General features: G+C 37.9%; 2 protein-coding genes across 3 annotated transcripts in view; one reads left to right on the top strand and one right to left on the bottom strand.

Moving 5' to 3' along the window:
* Positions 1–22,156, bottom strand: part of LOC129770376 (uncharacterized) — a 411,645-nt gene that overhangs the window by 310,609 nt on the left and 78,880 nt on the right. The window lies entirely within an intron of this gene.
* On the top strand, positions 13,811–20,975 carry LOC129770382 (pupal cuticle protein 36a-like). The gene is made up of 4 exons (XM_055773198.1): positions 13,811–14,008; positions 14,083–14,552; positions 19,874–20,086; positions 20,151–20,975. Exons 1-4 carry the CDS (start codon positions 13,994–13,996, stop codon positions 20,569–20,571), a joined length of 1,119 nt encoding a protein of 372 aa, XP_055629173.1. The 5' UTR covers positions 13,811–13,993; the 3' UTR covers positions 20,572–20,975.

Below are 22,156 nucleotides of genomic sequence, written 5' to 3'. Positions count from 1 at the left end.
TGGATTTGAAACTTCACAATCCGCTCGAGATCGACTTTTACATTCTACCACCTGAATGAACTCGTACTATATTTTACAATTCATCTGAGATTCAAATCCAATCGATATGTGCAAAGGGGCAACAACATTCAACATTCAACATTGATAGTGCATCCAAACCAGTCATCGATATAAGCAACCACTCAAGCTAGTGATTTGAACTTTAGGTTTAGGTTTATATCGTGCATTCAAAAAATCTACACACCCTTAATTTGGAAGTGTATGCTTGCAGAATGACGCCACTATATTAATTCCAATATTGGTTCTCCAGTTATCAAAATAATGTCCAAGCAAAAGGAGCAACGCATCGAAATTTTAACAAAATCATCTGTAACCATCGTAGTAAAAAGGCTCGGGGAACTTGTGTCGACCAGTATTCAGAAAACATACACTGCGCTGCACTCGAGTTTAATTTTCATCAGCGCGCGTTCATAACAAACGTGAGTTTTCACGTGGAACGAAGTGTACGAAACTTAATAAACACGAGAGCGCAGAATGAACACGACACAGGATTCAGATACGAAACATCGCTTCTCATTTTACACACACATATCAAATTCTAGCACTCCGTTATGTTTTCGATCGTTCTAAGTGAAGCGCCTCCATACCAACCGTTGACGCTGGTATGAAGAAAAATAACTCAACAGAGAAAGCAAACCAAAAATTTAAGCGTGGTGTAAAACAGGTATAGAAATACGGTGCAAAAGCGGTGCTGACAACAAAATATTTGATTTGTGCGCGTGCGTGCTCATTCGCCAGAGCGCATGTGTATACAAGGAGTGAGAGCTGAACACAGTACAAAAAACTTGTTACACATCAGCACCTCGTTCCATTCTGAAGACTGTTCTAGACAGACAGGACGAGATGAATCGAGAGAGAATAGAGAACAGGAATCGAAAAAGACCGCGATAGATTGGCAAGCGCTTTTAAGCAAAACCTCAACCTCTCTTCCAGAGATGTCGCAAACAAGCTGAGAGGCTACAGTAATATCTGGATTGAACGGGTTTCTGGGAAAATATCTGCTGTCTTTTCAGAAACAACACGATTGATCCGTTGGACCAACGGCCATAGAGTAGTATGTTGCCAAAAACACACACAAGTGGTGCCTACGTGCCTAAAACCCTTTCATCACGTCAGAGCTCTGTCTAATCTAAAAATATTGAGCTATCGTCAAGCGAAATCTGAAGAAGATCGAAATACTGCTAGAAACTAGGAGCAGAACGCAAAATGGATTAAATGGATATACAAAATATGATTCCAGGTGTTAAACGAAAAGCCATTCGGATCCGGTCATGGCTGTCCAAAAGCATGTAAAATGATGATAAAGTTGGAATTCTCCAAACAGATACAAAGGGAAGCTTTCGTTACTTCTGGGACCATAAGCTAACAAATCGACGAGGAGAAGTACCTACGTAAAATAATGGCTGTCTTTTCTGGAGCAATAGCGGTAGATTGCCAATTCTGACCCGACAACCTACCACTACTCAAATGCCAACAAGCAGTGGTAAAGTGGAGATGGATCTATAGTGACTTCCAAGAAGATGAACTCGGCTCATAGTCCGGTGGACCAATTGGGGGAAACGGGTCAATATCAAAACACATACTGGAGGAAAGGTGGAACTGTAATTGAACTGAAGGATTCGAAACTCTTCTTCTTAAATGGCACTAACGTTTCTGGAGGAACTTCGCCGTCTCAACGTAGTATTACTTGCGTCATTTTTATTAGTACTTAGTTGAGATTTCGATGTCAAATAACAGAAAGGAATAGACCAGAACGGGAATCGAGCCCGAACTCCCGGCATGTTAGGTTTGACGCTAACCAATCGGCCACGGGAGCACATCATTCGAATTTCTTAAATGGAGTTTTGTAGACAACTAGTGGGAGCAGGGTTCGTGCGAAAGATGATGGACCATGTAAGTAAACTGTAACCTGAACTATGGAAAACAAAATGCATTTCTGAGCCCTGTTACGGTTGAAAATAAAATAATAATCCGCATCAATGAAAAAAAACCGTAGATCCTGTACAGCCCATGTTTGCATAGAAACGGACGTTTGTTGTTTTATGACCTAAAAGCATAATCAAACACATTTCCAATTAACTAATCTGTCCAGTTTAAGAATATTATCAGTAAAATGATGGCCTAGCACTTTTTGTGAAATGAAACATATTTGTTCGCATAGCTTAAGTGATTGTCGAATAAAAACAAATAGATTTGAAAGAAATTTCATGAAATGTTTGGGAAAAGTGCTCCGGATCGATTTGTTCAATTTGTTGCATTTTGTAGTCGAATCGAAGAGTATATTTAAATTCAACGATTTGACCAATACCTAATCCCATGACTACCTAACTGTTAGGCATTGCACGTTGTCAAAGCATATTTACACTTTGCGGACGGCTCACGAGATTTCTCGTTTTTGTGTTCCTTCTTCACGGACTTGTGTGAAATCAACGGATGAAAATTTTTGTTGCTTGCAAGTTTCTGTTCAACGTCTTGCTGGATTTAATGAATAATGAATTATTTCAGTTCGGATAAATCGATTGTTTATCATATTTCCACATAATTCATTTTTTTCATAATCGTGACAGAGAAAAGTTATAGACTGAAACGTGAGCATGGGTCAATATAGGAAAATATACAGAATTTTGAAAATCAAAAAAAGTTGTTCGAATAGAGTTATCGATGTCTTTTAGAAATCTTTTACCTTTTTCCAGCTACAATTTTATTAATCGAAAAATGATATTAGAAAAGTTATAGGTCCAAGTTGTATGGAAGAAATTAATTATTTTGAGGAGGCGATCTGGCGTAGTAGTAACATCCATGCCTCTCACGCTAAAGGTCACGAGTTCAATTCTCACTCCCGACAATCTTCCAAAAATGGAAGTAAAAGTGACGAACCAGCCAAATGAGTTGAAAATCTATTATAGACAAAAAACAAAAAAAAATTAATTATTTTAAACAAAAGAAAAAAAAATATTTGAATGGACTCGAAACACATTCTCGAGATAGTACTTATTCGATATAGAATAGTTTTTTCTATCTTTAGCAAAATTTCCATTGGTCGGAATAGGGTCTAAGAAAAGTTATAGCCCAATACCTATACAACTTGTTTGGGGGAAACTAATTAATTTAAAGAAAACTAAAAAAAGTTATTTTAAAGGACCCAAAACACATTTTTGAGATAATACTCATTGGATAGGGAATACTTTTATTCATTTTCAGCCAAATTTCATTGGCCGAAAAAGAGTCTGAGAAAAGGTATGGGCCAAAATGTATACAAGTTGTGGGGGGGGGGGGAAATTAATAAATTTAACAAAAATGGAAATAGAACTTTTTCACACTCGAAAAAAAAATTGAACAGAGTGCGAAGTCGAAATTTTTAGGCAATTTTTGAAATGCTTCAAAATCGTTAAATATCAACGCATGAAGATGAGATATAAATTACTTTAAAGCATAATTTACGTGGATTTACACGGAATATTTTACAGAGAAATTTGTATTTCGATGTATGTAGAAGTAGTGGACAAAAATATTGGGAAGAAATGAGAAATCGATTTCTTTCTGTTTTTTCAAAGATAGAAAATTCAATTAACATTATCATATATCTTTCATTCGATTTCTATTCAGTACTGAGATATTATTGTATGAACGAAAAATTTCGAATTCGTATTTGATAATAAATAGTTCAATGAATAATCATCGAAAAACCGTTTTGAAAACTCTAATAAATTCTATACACCCAGGATTTTCTTACGCGGGGGATTGAATTTTGTTATAATTTGTCGCGGTACACCATAGTAGATGTACTTTGAGTATTTTCTCAAATTTTCATTTCCAAGCCTATCGAGAATGGGGAAAAAAGAAAAACTCATTTTTTCACTATAGCTCTTATAGTAAACCACATAGGAGAATTATCTTACTATTTACTGAAAAAATCACACATATCTATAAAAGGCGTAGGAACACATTTAAATACGAATTATAGTAATACTAAATCTCTAAATCCTCAAAAAAAAACCAAATTTTCAAGATTTTTTTTATGAATTTAGATCCTATTGTACATTACATAGGGATTCGAAAAATAGTCAAAATTTTTATACAATAGAAATTTTACTTCCGTTTTACTTTTTACTTCCTTACCCAGCCATACCCTTTCCCCCGTACAACTCGGCAACGTTTTGGCCGATAACTTTTCTCATACCCTTTTCGGACCAATGAAAATTTGGCTAAAGATAAATAAAAATATCTTTTTCGAATGAGTACTATCTCGAAAATGTGTTTTGGGTCCTATCAAATAACTTTTTTCAATTTTCTTCAAATCAATTTATTTCACCTATACAAGTTGTACAGGTTTTGGCCTATAACTTTTCTTAGAGCATTTTTCGACCAATCAAAATTTGGATAAAGATAAATAAAAATATTCTCTATCGAATGAGTGTTATCTCGAAAATGTGTTTTGGGTCCTTTCAAATAACTTTTTTTAACTTCTCCGACCAATAAATTGGGTAAAAATAAATGAAAAAATATTTTTCATCGAATTAGTACTTTCTCGAGAGTGTGTTTTGGGTCCTTTTAAATATCTTTTTTCAATTTTCTTTAAATAGTTAATTTCTGCCATACAACTTGGGCTATAACTTTTCTCAGACTTTTTTCCGATTAATAAATTGTGACTGGAAGATAGGTAAAATATTTATCCATCGAATAACTTCGATATTCGAACAACTTTTTTTGATTTTCCAAATTCTGAATATTTTCTTATATTGACCGCTCACGTTTTAGTCTATAACTTTTCTCTGTCACGATCAAGAAAAAAATTAACTATGTGGAAAGATGAATGATTCAATTCTCTATCTAATGAGCATGATTGTGAAAGTTGTTATTTGATAAACAACCAATTTATTTCAACTGAAGTAATTCATTATTCATTGAATCCAGCAAGACGTTGAACAGAAACTTGCACACAACAAAAACTTTTATCCGCTGAACTTTCATCCGATAACTTCACACATAGAGGCGAATGAACTGAAAACTTTAAAGCCTCCCAAAAACTTGCAAGCAAAGCAAGCAACTTCGCACAAGTCAAAGCGTGCGGTCCCAGGCGTATGTCTTACAGATTTCTTCCCGGTCCTTAAAGTGTTGAAAATAGAATCATTGTAAAATTTAACCATATTTACAATGATTCCTTACGGCTGGTGGTAATATCTTTGATCCTAAGCAATGTTTGCCAATTGAACGGTTTACTGAATAGCTCACTTCCGTTTGTTCAAATATGATCTTGCAGAAGTCATTTTCATCATTATCGTTCTCGGTGCCGAAAGTTTATAGTCTTCTTTGCCTCTCATTTGCTACATATCACGCCGGACGACATTCATCCTCCTCGTAGAAGTCAAACGACGAAAGAGGTACCTCAAAGCAAAGGTCAGTGGTCAGCGAGCCCCAACGTTATCGCTGCTTCATACGTATGCGAGTGAATCGATCGAAGGCTTCGGAGGTCGCAATGCGGTGGGCTCTGGTCGAGCCTAGCCCCCGCTCATCGTCACTTAGAGTGATGATAACAACCTCGTGTTCAGGAACCGTGAATGAGAAGATTTTCTTTCGGAAACCCGCTCCTTTCCTACCACCAAATTAGTTACCTGGATTCAATCTGTTCATGCTCGAACGCAACATCCACTAGCGTACTAACCTGAAAAAGAAAGGAAAAATCTTACTATAAATAAAATCGCTAAAAAATAAAGCGCGGTCGTCGTGAACAGTCGTAAACGGTCGTATTCTCGACGTAAACACAAATAGAGTGAGAGAGTGAGCAGCTGCGTTGTGTTTTTTGTGTGAGAGAGTGTGCGCGTCTGCGTGCGTGTATGTGTTTGAGTATAGTAGAGAGTTGAGAGAGTACAGAGTACAGAGTACAAAGAGTAGAGAGTAGAGAGTAGAGAGTAGAGAGTAGAGAGTAGAAAGTAGAGAGTAGAGAGTAGAGAGTAGAGAGTAGAGAGTAGCGAGTAGCGAGTAGAGAGTAGAGAGTAGAGAATAGAGAGAGCAGAGAGCAAAGAGAGTAGAGAGTAGAGAGAGTAGAGGATAGGAAGCAGGTAGTTGATAGTAGAGAGTAGACAGAGCAGAGAGAGTAGAGAGTAGCGAGAGGAGAGAGTAGCGAGAGGAGAGAGTAGAGAGTAGAGAGTAGAGAGTAGAGAGAGTAGAGAGTAGAGAGAGAGTAGACAGAGCAAGGAGAGTAGAGAGAGCAGAGAGTAGAAAGAGTAGAGAGTTGAGAGAGTACAGAGTAGAGAGTAGAGAGAGTAGAGAGAGTGGAGAGTAGAGAGTAGAGAGTAGAAAGAGAAGAGAGAGTAGGGAGAGTAGAGAGTAGAAAGTTGAGAGTAGAGAGTAAAAAGCAGAGAGTGGAGAGTAGAGAATTTAAAGTGAAAAGCAGAGAGTAGAGAGAAGAGGGAACAAAGTATAGAGTAGATAGTAGGAAATGAAAAGTAAAGAGTTGAAAGTTAAAGTAAAATTGAAAGAGCAACAATTGATCGCAGAGAAAGAGTAGAAGTTTTAGACATAGAAACATTTGGACTGAAAAAGAAACATTGAATAAATGAAAAGAAAAAAAGTTACGAGAGTCTGTTCGAGTGCAACAGCAATGCTATTCCAATGACTTTGCGGTAAACTTATTGAAACATGAAATTGGGCCGCTAGTGTATAATAAGAAAATCTTACCATCTTGTTCTTATTACAATCAAATTCAAGGTTCATAATTTGCCGTAGTATTCGTCGGTTCATTTCGTGTATAGGCATTAGAGCCGACCCTGAGGTTAACAAATCGGTATTTTTTTTTCTTTTTTTTTATTAGAGAGTTTTTCAGGCTGGTTCATCTCTGATCGGTCACATTGAGTTAGATAGAGAAAGAGATTTTATATTTAGTGATTTATCGAAAGCAGATTTTGACACTCAAACATAACAACTCTTGAATCAATTGAATGTAACTGAAGTAGCCATCACCATACGTATACAGACCATGGGAAAGATCCAGAAGATCGGAAAAATGGTCCCACATGAGCTGAACGAAAGACAGCAGGAAACCCGAGGCGTTTGACCTGCTTTTAGTTACTCAAACCTGTCAAAACCGTAAATACTGAACGCTACCGACAGCAAACGATCAAGTTGAGTCGAGCCTTGGGTGAAAGCCGACCAAAATACCAAAGAAGGCAACACAAAGGGGATTTGTTGCATGATAATGCTCCATCACATATATATATATATATATATATATATATATATATATATATATATATATATATATATATATATATATATATATGGATTTCTGTCTGTCTGATTCTTATGGACTCGGAAAGTACTGAGCCGATCAACATGAAAATTGGTATGTAGGGGTTTTTGGGGCCGGGGAAAGTTCTCGTGATAGTTTGAGACCCCTTCCCCCTCTCTGAGCTGCCATACAAATGAAAGACAAATTTTCAATTACTCGAGAATTATACAAGCGAATGAAACCAAATCAGGCATATTGAGGTTCTAGGATGCAATAAATGTTTCTATGGTAGTTAGACTCTCCATCCCTCCCTCTCTAAGGGGGCCTGCCATACAAATGAAACACAAATTTCTGCATTACTCGAGAATTATTCAAGCAAATGAAACCAAATTAGGCATATTGAGGTTTTAGGGTGTAATAAATGTTTCTATGATGGTTAGACTATCCACACCCCCCCCCCCTCTCTAAGAGGGGGCTGCCATACAAATGATAGACCAATTTTTGCATTACTCGAGAATTATTCAAGCAAATGAAACCAAATTAGGCATATAAAGGATTTAGGGTGCAATAAATAGTTCTATGGTGGTTAGACACTTCTCCCGCTCTCTAAGGGTGGGCTGTCATACAAATGAAACACAAATTTCTGCATAACTCGAAAACTAATCAAGCACAATTTGGGATGTGAGGGTTTTTGGGTATGAGAAATTTTTCTATGATTGTATGACACCCCTCCCTTCTCTGGAGTGGGGGTCCCATAAATATATAATATTACACATATTTCAACCAAAAATATTCCAACCAAACATGACAATTGAAAATTTTCGGAAAACTCTGAAGGAAAAAGAGAAAATCCTGAAAATTAAATTCCCATATGTTCTACAATTACATAGTGACAAGTGTTGTTAGTCCATTTGATGTTTGCGCTAGCGAAATTGATTTTTGTTCGAAACTGGAAATGGATTTTAATGTGATTAAACGCACTCTTAAATCTTCTTCTATCTAAACCAAAAAAAAGGATAGCCGGATGTGTTGATATGAGCAGAACTCGAGGAAGGAATTGTTCGATTTAGGGCTGTCTTTATTCTATCAAATTTTTGTATAAAACATTTATTCCATGTAACGGAGAAACATGTTATTTGCAAGTAGTTGAAAAATCTTGAACAAGAATTGTTTTTGAAAATAATCTGATATTATAATGATAAGTTTTGTTATAAATACTAAGAATTTTATAGTAAAAAGTAAATTCTAGGGGGCGAATAGAAGATCAATCAATGAACAGTTCTGCGATTGGACCCATGAACTTGCTCATAATAAGAAAACGTGAATTTTTGAAGGTATTGATAACAAAAAACAAATTTTGGGCGGGGCGAAGTTTGCCGGGTCAGCTAGTTTTTCATATATTTCAGATACCTTGCAGCTGTTTCTCAGATTCCCGGGACGGCCAAGAATGGAATACGTGTATTGGGTGCAAGAAATGGGTTCATGAGACACGCTGCACGGATTTCAATATGACGTGCATTAATTGTTCTTAAGTTGTTCATTGAGACTAATTGAACTGATTAACTCATATGCATTTATTAATCTCAAGTTGTTTGAACTATTGAACTATTGAACTATTGAGCTAATGTGAATTTAATGTTGGATTTAAATTGTTTGATTAGAATAATCTAGAAAAATGATGCCCATTTGATGGTCGTTTTTATCCCATTTGTTTATTTCTAGCCTCATTAGCATTTTTGCTGTAACAGAGCAGAATTTTAATCGTGTACATGTCACGTGTTTATCATGTCTATAAATAGCACATTACAGAGTAGCCATTCAGGCGTAAGAGTATTTCTTCTGTTCTTCCATTGTCCAGTTAGACCGGACAGCGAAGGCAGTTAATATGATCGTTGTTGTGTTATTAATAGAACAGGAGCCCGATGTTTCTTGCAGAGCAGAGCAGTTGTATGGATGAATCGATCTTCATTCGACCATGGATCGATCTCCATTGCTGATGATTGTTGCGTGGACGTAGTTATTCTGTAACAACACAAAGATGGTCAATGAGGGCCCTGAGTTTTGAACTCGATCGATCCCCCTTACTAAGCGAACGCGCAACCAATGTGGTTACGAAGACACGCGATTTGTTGGTCTTAACAAGAATAATAAACTAATTACCAGCGAAAAGAATTTGATTAGTTTTATTGTTATCATAATCACAAAAACCTGAATAAATTTACCTACGGTCATAAACTCAATCATTTCTGTGATTCGAGGTCGAATCCTAGTGTAATTAAAGGCGTCGTATGACGGATATTGATTTAAGTGAAAAAATGACCGCCTGAGGGTATCCGGAACTTTCCCGGAAGTGTCCAATGTGGTTCTAAATTCCATCAAACTAGTTCCATCAAAATTGTGGTGTGGTATGAGGTGTCGCATGATAGATTTGCCTAATTTCAATTTCCTTTCTTTTCCATGTTCCATGTTCACTTGAGCTTGTTCCGACCATATTTCCGGAACCGCGACTCGAACCATATTCGACAGCGATAATTAGAATACCTTCTATTCGGCGGTTGCCACATTCGAACTGGTTCAGCTGTTGTCAAGTATATTTAGTGACAAATTGAGATGACGGTGTAATCCCCATGGGGTGCCGGTTTCAGCCGCACTGGTTGGTGAACTCCATTTTTATGTTAGTTTTAAAAGTTGACTGTTTCTTGCCAAAATACCATTGAAAAGCACTGATATTGCTTATATTTCATGGAAAATAATCTAGACAATGATTTTATGATACATAACAATATATGCCCTCAGACCTCATAAAACGATACTTTCTCTTATAGGACCGGGCTTACCCCCAGTTCCTCTATTGATTCAATTTTATTTATTATCAGGAGATTCGACAAAACTAGTAACCTGATTTGCCGAATTTTTTCCTCTTTCATCCGGGTTAACGTTACATTCGAGTAAATGTTGCACTCGAGTAATTGTCGCATTTGGATATCGGTCGCATTCGGGTGAATGGTATTCGGGTAAATGTAACACAACCCTAAGAATTGACTTGTTTGCAAAATCGCCAATTACTAAAACAACATCATAACAGTAATAATAGTGAACAACCTCAATAAAATCAAACGAAATATACATGTTATTTGCAAGTAGTTGAAAAATCTTGAACAAGAATTGTGTTTGAAAATAATCTGATATTATAATGATAAGTTTTGTTATAAATACTAAGAATTTTATAGTAAAAAGTAAATTCTAGGGGGCGAATAGAAGATCAATCAATGAACAGTTCTGCGATTGGACCCATGAACTTGCTCATAATAAGAAAACGTGAATTTTTGAAGGTATTGATAACAAAAAACAAATTTTGGGCGGGGCGAAGTTTGCCGGGTCAGCTAGTTTTTCATATATTTCAGATACCTTGCAGCTGTTTCTCAGATTCCCGGGACGGCCAAGAATGGAATACGTGTATTGGGTGCAAGAAATGGGTTCATGAGACACGCTGCACGGATTTCAATATGACGTGCATTAATTGTTCTTAAGTTGTTCATTGAGACTAATTGAACTGATTAACTCATATGCATTTATTAATCTCAAGTTGTTTGAACTATTGAACTATTGAACTATTGAGCTAATGTGAATTTAATGTTGGATTTAAATTGTTTGATTAGAATAATCTAGAAAAATGATGCCCATTTGATGGTCGTTTTTATCCCATTTGTTTATTTCTAGCCTCATTAGCATTTTTGCTGTAACAGAGCAGAATTTTAATCGTGTACATGTCACGTGTTTATCATGTCTATAAATAGCACATTACAGAGTAGCCATTCAGGCGTAAGAGTATTTCTTCTGTTCTTCCATTGTCCAGTTAGACCGGACAGCGAAGGCAGTTAATATGATCGTTGTTGTGTTATTAATAGAACAGGAGCCCGATGTTTCTTGCAGAGCAGAGCAGTTGTATGGATGAATCGATCTTCATTCGACCATGGATCGATCTCCATTGCTGATGATTGTTGCGTGGACGTAGTTATTCTGTAACAACACAAAGATGGTCAATGAGGGCCCTGAGTTTTGAACTCGATCGATCCCCCTTACTAAGCGAACGCGCAACCAATGTGGTTACGAAGACACGCGATTTGTTGGTCTTAACAAGAATAATAAACTAATTACCAGCGAAAAGAATTTGATTAGTTTTATTGTTATCATAATCACAAAAACCTGAATAAATTTACCTACGGTCATAAACTCAATCATTTCTGTGATTCGAGGTCGAATCCTAGTGTAATTAAAGGCGTCGTATGACGGATATTGATTTAAGTGAAAAAATGACCGCCTGAGGGTATCCGGAACTTTCCCGGAAGTGTCCAATGTGGTTCTAAATTCCATCAAACTAGTTCCATCAAAATTGTGGTGTGGTATGAGGTGTCGCATGATAGATTTGCCTAATTTCAATTTCCTTTCTTTTCCATGTTCCATGTTCACTTGAGCTTGTTCCGACCATATTTCCGGAACCGCGATTCGAACCATATTCGACAGCGATAATTAGAATACCTTCTATCCGGCGGTTGCCACATTCGAACTGGTTCAGCTGTTGTCAAGTATATTTAGTGACAAATTGAGATGACGGTGTAATCCCCATGGGGTGCCGGTTTCAGCCGCACTGGTTGGTGAACTCCATTTTTATGTTAGTTTTAAAAGTTGACTGTTTCTTGCCAAAATACCATTGAAAAGCACTGATATTGCTTATATTTCATGGAAAATAATCTAGACAATGATTTTATGATACATAACAATATATGCCCTCAGACCTCATAAAACGATACTTTCTCTTATAGGACCGGGCTTACCCCCAGTTCCTCTATTGATTCAATTTTATTTATTATCAGGAGATTCGACAAAACTAGTAACCTGATTTGCCGAATTTTTTCCTCTTTCATCCGGGTTAACGTTACATTCGAGTAAATGTTGCACTCGAGTAATTGTCGCATTTGGATATCGGTCGCATTCGGGTGAATGGTATTCGGGTAAATGTAACACAACCCTAAGAATTGACTTGTTTGCAAAATCGCCAATTACTAAAACAACATCATAACAGTAATAATAGTGAACAACCTCAATAAAATCAAACGAAATATAATTCATAAGTCCGAAGAAAGGTGTTTCGTCGGATAAAATTCCTAAACGTGAACTATCTTAGACCAAACGAGAAAGAATTCCAAAAATAGCCGCTTTGTAGAGATGATCTACGAATTAATTCGTTTCGTTTTCTATCTCTGTTATTAAATGAAGTTCATTATTTGTAAGTGCACAAAAATTGTGAAAAGCATCAGTAGCTATCTGAAATGATCCATTTTTTTCTAGCACAACAGTTTAATCAATACGAACAAATTTCATTTTTCATTCAATTCAATACAACATACTTTGCATTGTCACGTGAACGGATATTTAACGTCCATGTGCAGGACGTTAAATATCCGTAAAAACATTTGAAATCCACAGTTGCGAAATCTTAAAGTGAGTATTTTAAAATGTCAGAAGTATCCTCGCACGGCTTTTTTGTATGATATTCATTAGACATTAATTCAAGCCGAGATTTACTAACCTCTTAATAGTTTCCACTTACCAATTGCATAGGCAAGTGTACATTTGCACCATTTATGTGGATTTATTCGACCTATTACCGGCTGAACACTTATTGCTTCACACGCCATCCGTTCGTTTTCACAATGCAAATATCGCCGAAAAAGGCTAAGTGCCGCTCGGCGGAACTGCCCATCAATGCGCCAATTCAGGTTCAAAATGACTTCAAACGTCCAAATCCATCGATCAGCCCAGTCAGCCAACCAATGCCACTCAAACACTCATTCACACAAACCCACGCACACACAAGTGCGCACAAATTCTGTGCACGCTATCGATCTTGGATTTGCTCTATTAATTACACTAGCAATGCTTTCGACCGGCGGCAGCGGCAGCGGCATCGCTTTAAACGGACGATATTTATGAAGTTAATCATCATCATCAATGGATCAGCATCAGGCAACAGCCAGCAGGTCACATAATTTGAGCGTCGCGTATTTATGCATAAAGCTCGCGAGGCACTATTATTAGCCACCAACCAGTCACCCGAATTGAACCGCCCACCACCCACACCCGCAACTGTAGGTGGCTCAACTGAGATCACGCTCGCGCTCGACTGATCCATTCTATCATCCTCAACCTGCTACCTACTATCACCCAGCGAAGAGCTCGGTGAAGACATCGTGGACGACTGTGACGGTGAGGATGATGATGTCGATGATGATGATGCGCGACGACTGGTGATTGTGCGATGAGTTCGATGTAATTTGTTGCGCTCCTCCACGGGTACCTACACCTTGGGACTTGCTGCTGCTGCTGGTGAACGGCTGAGAAAAGTTTTTGTCGGAGGGCGCTTCTTGTTTTCTTGAAAGAAAAAAAATAGCGCGCGCGCGAATCTCGGAACGGTCGTCATCCGGGTGCTAGAACCGCGATCGTGTGTTTGTATAAAATCGCAGACTCATCTTTTCCCAGCATTAGTTGCTTCGATCATCTCATCCTCATCACACAGGCTCCCATCCAAAACTGTCCGTGTTGCGTCAGACAACGCAAAATTCTTTGATCTTGTTGTAACCAAAATTGGTTAGAAAATTTGGGACATTTTCATTTTGCATAGAAGAGTGTGACAATTGGCCAACAATGATAGGCAAAGTGGTGCGTTTAAGAATTTATGTTTTTTTGACATCAATCTTCCTAATTTTAAAATATCATTTCTGAAACTACGTTAGATTCTGTGGTGTACTGTTGTGAGTTGTGTGTTGTCGGCTCGGCTGGATAATCTATATGGAGCACCGGCGCCGGCTGCTGCCGGTCGGGGCAGTGGAGGCGACTCTAGCGTCCTGAATGCTCCCCACTCCGGTGGAGCACCCGTGAACCAGTATCTGCCTCCCACTGCCCAGACTGGTGGACAGGGCGGATATGCCTCGGTAGGACCACTTGGCGGTAGCCAAGGGCAGTTTGGATACAACGCTCAACGGCAGCAGCCCCAAGGTCATGGTGGAAGTCAGTTTGGAGCAAGTGCAGGTCAATTTGGAGCTGGTGCAGGTCAGTATAGTGCCGGTGGAAGTCAGTTCGGAGCCGGTGCTCAATACAGCGGCAGCAGTGGAGGTGCTGGAGGATTCCAACAGCCAAGAACACCTCAAATTCCGATTTTGAAGTACGAGAATGTGAACAATGGTGACGGAAGCTATCGCTTTGAGTGAGTATCGATGAGATTAGATGTAACACACAAGATTTATTCGTTATTATTGAGTGCAGTTTTTTCGTGGGCTAGTGAAACGATGGTGTAAAATATGAATATTCCAATGAGTGACACGTGTAAACATGAGCAATATCAAGTGAAACTGACATGTTGACAATGCTTCAATCACAACACAAATGTAATGCTCTACAATGATGGAGCTTGTGGAATAACTCAAGCGTTTTCGAACAAAAAATCTCCCGTTCTAATCTTTTAGAATCAAATCCGCGTTAGATAATTGGGAATGTCGTAATACTGTTTCATCGCATCAAATACTGAAACTTAAATGAATGCTACATCATGTTTACAAACAAATCCACGGTGTTATGACGTCGGTTATCTAGCAAAACAATCGGTTTGCAGTATAAACTTTTACAACCATCTGTTTTCCTCGCTCACACTTTATGACGGATGTTCTATTTTCGGGGCAAAAATATACATTGCATTGTGACCGAATATGAGAAAATGTTTATCGCGAGGATAGCTGGCGGATATTTTTGGAAATATCTCACCATTAATGTAAAATTTATAGACCTATAATGCATCTTATTGGATATGAGCACGAAATATGAAAATTAAACATCATTTTCTGAGTATACTTATAAGATCCAATTTCATTTTTTGATGTGTTGTAATATTCTCATGCATTGGTATGACGGCATCTGTGGTTATAGGAATAACGTGGCTCACAACCCAGCCAGTTGGCCTTGGTACAATTCTGCTTAGCTTTTTATTTTGGGAACAAATCCAAGCTGACATTCAGTCTGAGAGAACGTTTCTCGTTCTCTTCTCCATACATAGAGACATTTCAACACTCTTAAAAACAGATGCTTTTATTTGTGCATTTGACACTTCAACACAATAAAAAACTACTTTTCTGCCAACTAGTTGGGGCCTAGGAAAATAGATGCAAGCGCTGATTAGCGTTCTCAATCCAGTAGGATTCATACCATTTTCACTGCTATCACATAGCTAATATTAATTCAACTTGTGGTATTGACTCGCATATCGGGTGTGGCCGCCATCGTTTCTAATCACTTCATAATAACGATTCGCAATCGAATCAGCAGTGTTGCCATATCGATTTTGACCTAACACTTTTGGGTAGCTGCCTTAAGGCTGGAAATTCTGTCAAATTGACATCTGTTTACATAAACCATACTTGTTAAGATCCTCTAGAGGTTTTCAATGAGATTACAATCTGGACTGCAGACTAATCAGTCCAGTAGTGATATTATTTTCTCAGCAAACCAAACATCCGAATGCTGGAAGACGTGGATAGATGCGTTGTTCTGCTGAGAAAATAATATCACAAATGTCCTCAATAGCGTCGTTCTCAATGGAAACACAACATTGCACTATTCTGCCTTACACTCCGTTTATTTTCGTGTGAACTTGAGCCGATTCTGCTTATTAGCTTCGCTTTTCCTTGAAGTTCATTCAAACACGAGCAATCTGTCTGGAGGTCACCGGAATATCCAGCTTTTCCTTTATCTGAGAGCAGGACAGTTGGTTCCGTGCGTAGTTTCATTGTTTATTTGGCCTTTCAGTCACAAATTAACTATGGTAGAACGCATAATTGAACCCCTTCAGATTCGACATGCTGTAATTGAACGAGTTCAGCGATCTAGGTAACTAATTCAAAATACACGGAGGCATACACGGTATGGATCACACAATCATATCAATTCTATTTTTAGACGTTTTAATGTAGCATACAGTTTGTTGGATTTTAATGTTGTTCATTTTGTTTGCGTTTATTCTCCGTGCATCCTTTTTTTGACCATATAAATATTAGAGGCGAATGAACTGCAAAGTTTAAAGCCTCTCAAAAACAAAGAATCAAATATAAATAAAAATCGAAGGCCAAATGTGTTGGTAAGCGCTAAACCCGTGGAAGGAATAGTCCGATTTGAGCCGTCTTTATTTTGTTGTACTCGTCTCTTCCCGTAAATCAATATAGCGGAAAGAAAAATCGGAAAATTCTGAAGGAAGGAAAAGATAGGAAAAAAATGGATTCCCATATGTTTTGCAATAATTTTTCGTTCTTCCTCCGTCAGCTGATTACCCTTTCGTCATTCTTGGAACTTTATCGTTCATCATCAATTAACCGGAATTAAAACCACCGTTATTGGCGCACCTTGTAGATGAATTGTTGTTCAGACGATATGTTGCGTAAACCACCTCAAAAACCACGGTAACTTTACGGAAGCCTGGCTTTTTTGCGTGCCTCGGATAAACGAATGCCAAAACGCTGTATGTGTGAGTACAACTTGTATGGTTCTCGTGATCGTGGTTCAAATACACTAACACTACGACACAAAAAAACCCCGATAAAAACGTTGTCGATATTTTCTTCGAGCTTTTCTAAAATTTACGACGCTCTGTATACAATACACATGCTTATGATTAGGCCATCGTCATAAATCCCATCGTTAGAGATTGAAAATAAAATTCTTTCGTTTTTTATTTGCAATTTGGTTTTGCTAATCTCTCATCTCTCAATAATCAGAACAAATAGTGGCAGTGATATAACCTGCTTAGGGGAAATGAGGGATAAGACGCTCATCTTAAGCATAACACATTGAAGAATGAATTTTTACTGCAAATTTCAACGTTTTTTCGCATCGTAGCCACGTCTTTCTTCTTTGTAATCATATCAACGATTGGGAATAGGAAAAAACAAAGTAACGAGAATTCCAAACTTCAGCATATTAAAATTCTTAATTAGACAGGACTAGATACATATAGCGTGTCCAAAACGTACCACAAAAACAGGTCAAAAACTCAAACAACTTCGAAGCATTTCTTTCAGAAAAATCTTGATTCACTGCATATACCTGTTGCTTCCTATATGTTTTCTGCCAACTAACAGTACGGCCTCTTGCAAAAATCTACTTTACTATCACAAAGCACCATCTTTCAATGGATACGTGTCAAAATTTGACAGCAATCGGTCGATTGGTTCGTGAGTTACTGCATTGAGAGTAAGGCAACTTTTGTTATTGTGAAAAAAATGAAAAAATCCGGATTTCGTGTGTAACTGCATGAATTGGACTTCGAATTGCTTCCGCATCCACCGTATTCTCCATTTTCGAACTATGCGAACTGCGAACTATTTTCTGTTCGCAGACCTGAAGAGAAGGCTTGCTGGCAAGAAATTTAAGACCGATGATGAAGTGATTACCGAAATTGAGGCCTATTTTGGAAAAACCGAAAGAGTACTATAAAAATTATATCGAAAAGTTGCAAGATCGCTAAAATCGCTGTATCGCCCTCGAAAGCAATTACGTTGAATAATAAAATTGAATTTTTCAAAAAAAAAATTGTTTTACTGTGTTACCTTATAAACTTTTCAGCCGAACTGTTAAGAATGACAGGTGATTTCATGTTTTCGAGACATTTTTATTGTCGAACCAAGGACTCTGAAGTATTTCTAATCCAATATTATTGTTTACAAAGTTATTCGCTATGACAGAAGTCTAGTGACGATATCCGTTTAGGGAGGCAAATTTTTATCTATCAGATCAATAAGCCCGAAAATAGTTTCAAATTGTTCAAATTTTGAATGAAAATTTTCACTGCATGTTGGTTGATTACATGAAATACGGCATCCTGGCTCTCACTTAACCATTTATCGATACATTTACTTATATTTTCACTAAAACTCCTCTTTATAATATAATAACACAATCAAACAAATTTTTTGTTTTATTTTTTACAATTTTCGAAATAATTCAGATACTCCTTCTTGTATTATGCAGTTAAAACGAGAATGAACGAGATAAAATAATTTTCAATACTAAAATCCATCCATTATTTGGAATAATGCAAATTATAGAACCAAATCAAAAACTCATAAGCATAACGACCAAAAGTCTGCCATCTATGAACAGCGGCACGAAGCAATATATTTGTGAACAGCGGCAATTTTTGAACTTTTCTTCTTTTAAACTTGAACTTTTCATCTATTAAATAATCTTCAGAAATTTGACTTCCCCAAATTTTAGAATATGTGCGGACGAACTACTTCATTACGTTTTGAGATCGTTTTTTTGCGGAGTGTTGAAGTCCATGAAAAATTTAAATAAAGTCCATTACAATTTTTTTAAGTTTAAAGGTAATGAAACTTCAGCCAAATTAGAGCCTTGAGTAAATTCGAAGGCTAGTGAATTTAATATAAATCAACGAAGAAGTTTAACGATGAAACTTTCGATAAAGATCAACTTTAGTAAAATAATCTAACAAAATTTGAGGATAATAAATTTCATTCTATCAAATTAATATCTACCTTTAAAAGAACTGTACCATTTTCCAATAAGGATTCCACTACATTTCAGTGAAATTTCAGCTTGATACTTACATAAAATTCCTGTAGACTTAATTCCATATTTCAAACGCATTTGACTTTTTTTTAGCAAAATTCGATTATATTTTGAAAAAAAAAGTTTTGTTTAAGTCAAATTTCAACTGAATTGATCAAAATTGTCTCCAGCATTTTCAACTGTCTTCCGACTGAGAGTTCTCCAATCTGTTTAAAATAGAGCGCGATTTCTGAGGTTTATTAAATACGCTGCCAATAAATTGAACCTATCACACATGAAGGTACCAAGTAAGTTTGATTATTTATGTTTTTTCGCTTTACATAAATGTATTCACCGTGGAAATCGCGGATCGATAGTTTTGCATATTTAAATTCGCGATCGACCACTTATGATATTGGCATGTCATACATAAACACAAAAGAAATGTCCATCAGAAATTCGTTTCCTCGTATCCAAGTGTTCACACAAACACCGCCGGCAATTCAACCATCAATGATTAATTGAACCTACGCTGGAGATGATTTTCCGATTCCGACATCATAATGACAAAGACTCGTGAAAAACAACTCAAGAAACATATAATTATAGCCGGGTAATTATTCAAACGATTGTATCCGTATTGCTGGCAAAAGCTCTGGAGCTACTTGCGCGCGATTCTGCACATAACTCGCGCCGAATGAGACTCCGCTTCGGTCTTTGAGCGGGGCACTCGCGCGCATCTCAGTCTCGAGCTGCTGCTAACCACCCACTGAGCGCACAAGCACAACCCCGTTTGACCTTAACCTAGACCAATGAATCATCATCGCTGCACTTAGTATCGTCATCCGTCATTCAAATATGACGGTTATCAGTGCATAGTTTTCTGTTAATAGTAGCTTCGTTATTGACAATGAAGTGCGGGTAACCACGAGACACAGATGCTGTAATACTTACTCTGGTCACAATATCTTTCAGCTACGCAACCGGTAATGGAATCCAGCATCAGGAGGAGGGCTACAACCGCAAGATTGCCCCCGAATTGGGTGAACAAATTGTTTCTGGAGGTTACTCGTACACCGGACCAGATGGCAGACAATACAATGTTCAGTACAAAGCAGATGCTGGAGGCTTCCAACCCGTAGGAGAACATTTGCCAACACCGCCACCCCAGCCATTGGAAGTGCAGGAGTAAGTACCACAAGACAATATCGTTAAAGCTTCGAAAACTATCAATCTATTTTTCGGTCACCAGAGCAACACAATTGCACGCAAAACTGTTTGCCGAAGCTGCCTCCCGTCCAATTGATCCAGCCTACCAGGGACCTCAAACCTACAGCCAGCAGCAGCCAGGACAGCAATACGGAGCACCACAGCCCCAGTACCAGCAGTCCTTCCAATCGCAGGGTCTACCCCAAACAGCTAATCCTCAGTTCAAGAGTGCAACTTCGATCGCCCGCTACCCATCACAGGGCCAACCTCAAACAGCAAACCCACAATTCCAAAGTGCCACCTCTATTGCACGTTACCCATCGCAAGGCCAGCCCCAAACGGCTAATCCACAGTTCCACAGTGCTACAGCCGGCGCACGTTACCCATCTGCCCCGACAACCCAATATCTGCCACCCACCAGCCGACAGCAAAGCTATGACTCCCAATCCGGATACCGATATTAATCTTCCCTCAATAACCTAACTGCCCCTCTCATCACGTACCTCAGAACCGACCTCGAAGCGCCATAAAACAAAAGAAGAAGAAAATCTATCGAGGTGACCAAACCGCAAAACTGGAACACACGGCATACAATAGAGCAATTTGCAACGGTGGTGATGCGTTATCGGCACCGTAAATTAGCCGCAAAGGCACCACCAGGTGGAAAGCTCCTCCGAATCACCGAAACGCATCAACGCAAAGAATGAACAATAGGACAAAGAATACCGCTGGTACCAACCACTGATGCTGTACAATCGCTATAATGATAGGAACGTAACATGTTTAATATTATTTCTCTTACCGACAAGCAAGCAATTTGTAAACACGCTGAGATGAAACCAATAAAAGCGAAGTCAATGAAATGAAACATCTGTTTGGCGTCATGCCGCCGCAAGGTTGCGTTCCCTGGCTCTCGCGACGCTCGTTCTGTTTCTAGGTTGCATTCAAATTTGCTGCTCCTCCTGCGTTGCATTGTCACACAGTCCTCCCAGTGTATCAGAAATGAATGATTGCATTGGAAGTCCTCGCAATGCTCTGGTTTCCGAAACATGCACGCAATCATAAACTCTCAAATCTCCTACGAAATCTAGTTTTCTTTCAGAGCAAATTTCTATAACAAAAAATTGTGACTTTGAAATGGGTTACAGAATAACTATAAGCAACATAAGCAACGTATAGTAAAATACAATTAAAACAAGTAAGTAATCTGCTGAAATGTTCAACAACCGCCGTATTTTTACATTTTCTCCACTATAGCTGTAGATAAAGGGAAACTCAAGTATTTTATAGATGTAATTGCTCCGAAGCCTGGCCCCAAGGTGTAGAACGATGAGACCACCTTGCTGTCGGTCCTCCTATCCAGATTCTGCTGCACTTGACGGTCGCACAACACCGTTGAGCGGCCGGAGCCAGGATTCCGGATTTTGTAGAAGGTTTAATAAACGTAGGATCTAACCCTCCTGTATACGGCACATGGTGTAACTGACCGAAAGTTCAACGTCTCTGTAATACTTCAATTGTTTACTCTTTGGGCGTTATTGTTTTTTTATCTTGAAAAAGAGGATATAATTGGATGAAAAAACTCCAGGAAATATTTTTTCGTCAACTTCATTCAGTTAACTCTAATTCAGCCTCCTCAAAATAGTGTAATTTTTGGTATTCCAACAAAAAAACGAAATTCGATTCGATTTTCTTGTTATTAACTAAAAGTAAGCAACTGAACATTATTTATGAAAGCATAAAGGGCTATGAGATAACATGAAAACGTATTAATCGATTGAGGTTTCATTGGTGTAACCACCACAGCATTTCATAACTACATGCTCGTGACAAACATATTTTTACATTTCATGCAGTTGTAACATGTTTTTCGGTTTTTTTTTCGAGCAGCATAATGTATAATAAGCTTCTAGAACCTGAAGTATCTGGTGATACTATATTTTTAACCGTTTTGTATGTATAACAAAAACTTAAGAAATTATTATCTATATCTTTGACGCAGGATAACATATTTCAGTAATGAGACCAAATCAAAGAGTAGGGCACGTT

The sequence above is a fragment of the Toxorhynchites rutilus genome, chromosome 2, assembly GCF_029784135.1.
Source record: "Toxorhynchites rutilus septentrionalis strain SRP chromosome 2, ASM2978413v1, whole genome shotgun sequence".
Lineage (NCBI taxonomy): Eukaryota > Metazoa > Arthropoda > Insecta > Diptera > Culicidae > Toxorhynchites > Toxorhynchites rutilus.
The sequence above is the reverse complement of the archived record's forward strand: the minus strand, read 5'-3'. Positions and strand labels throughout refer to the sequence as shown.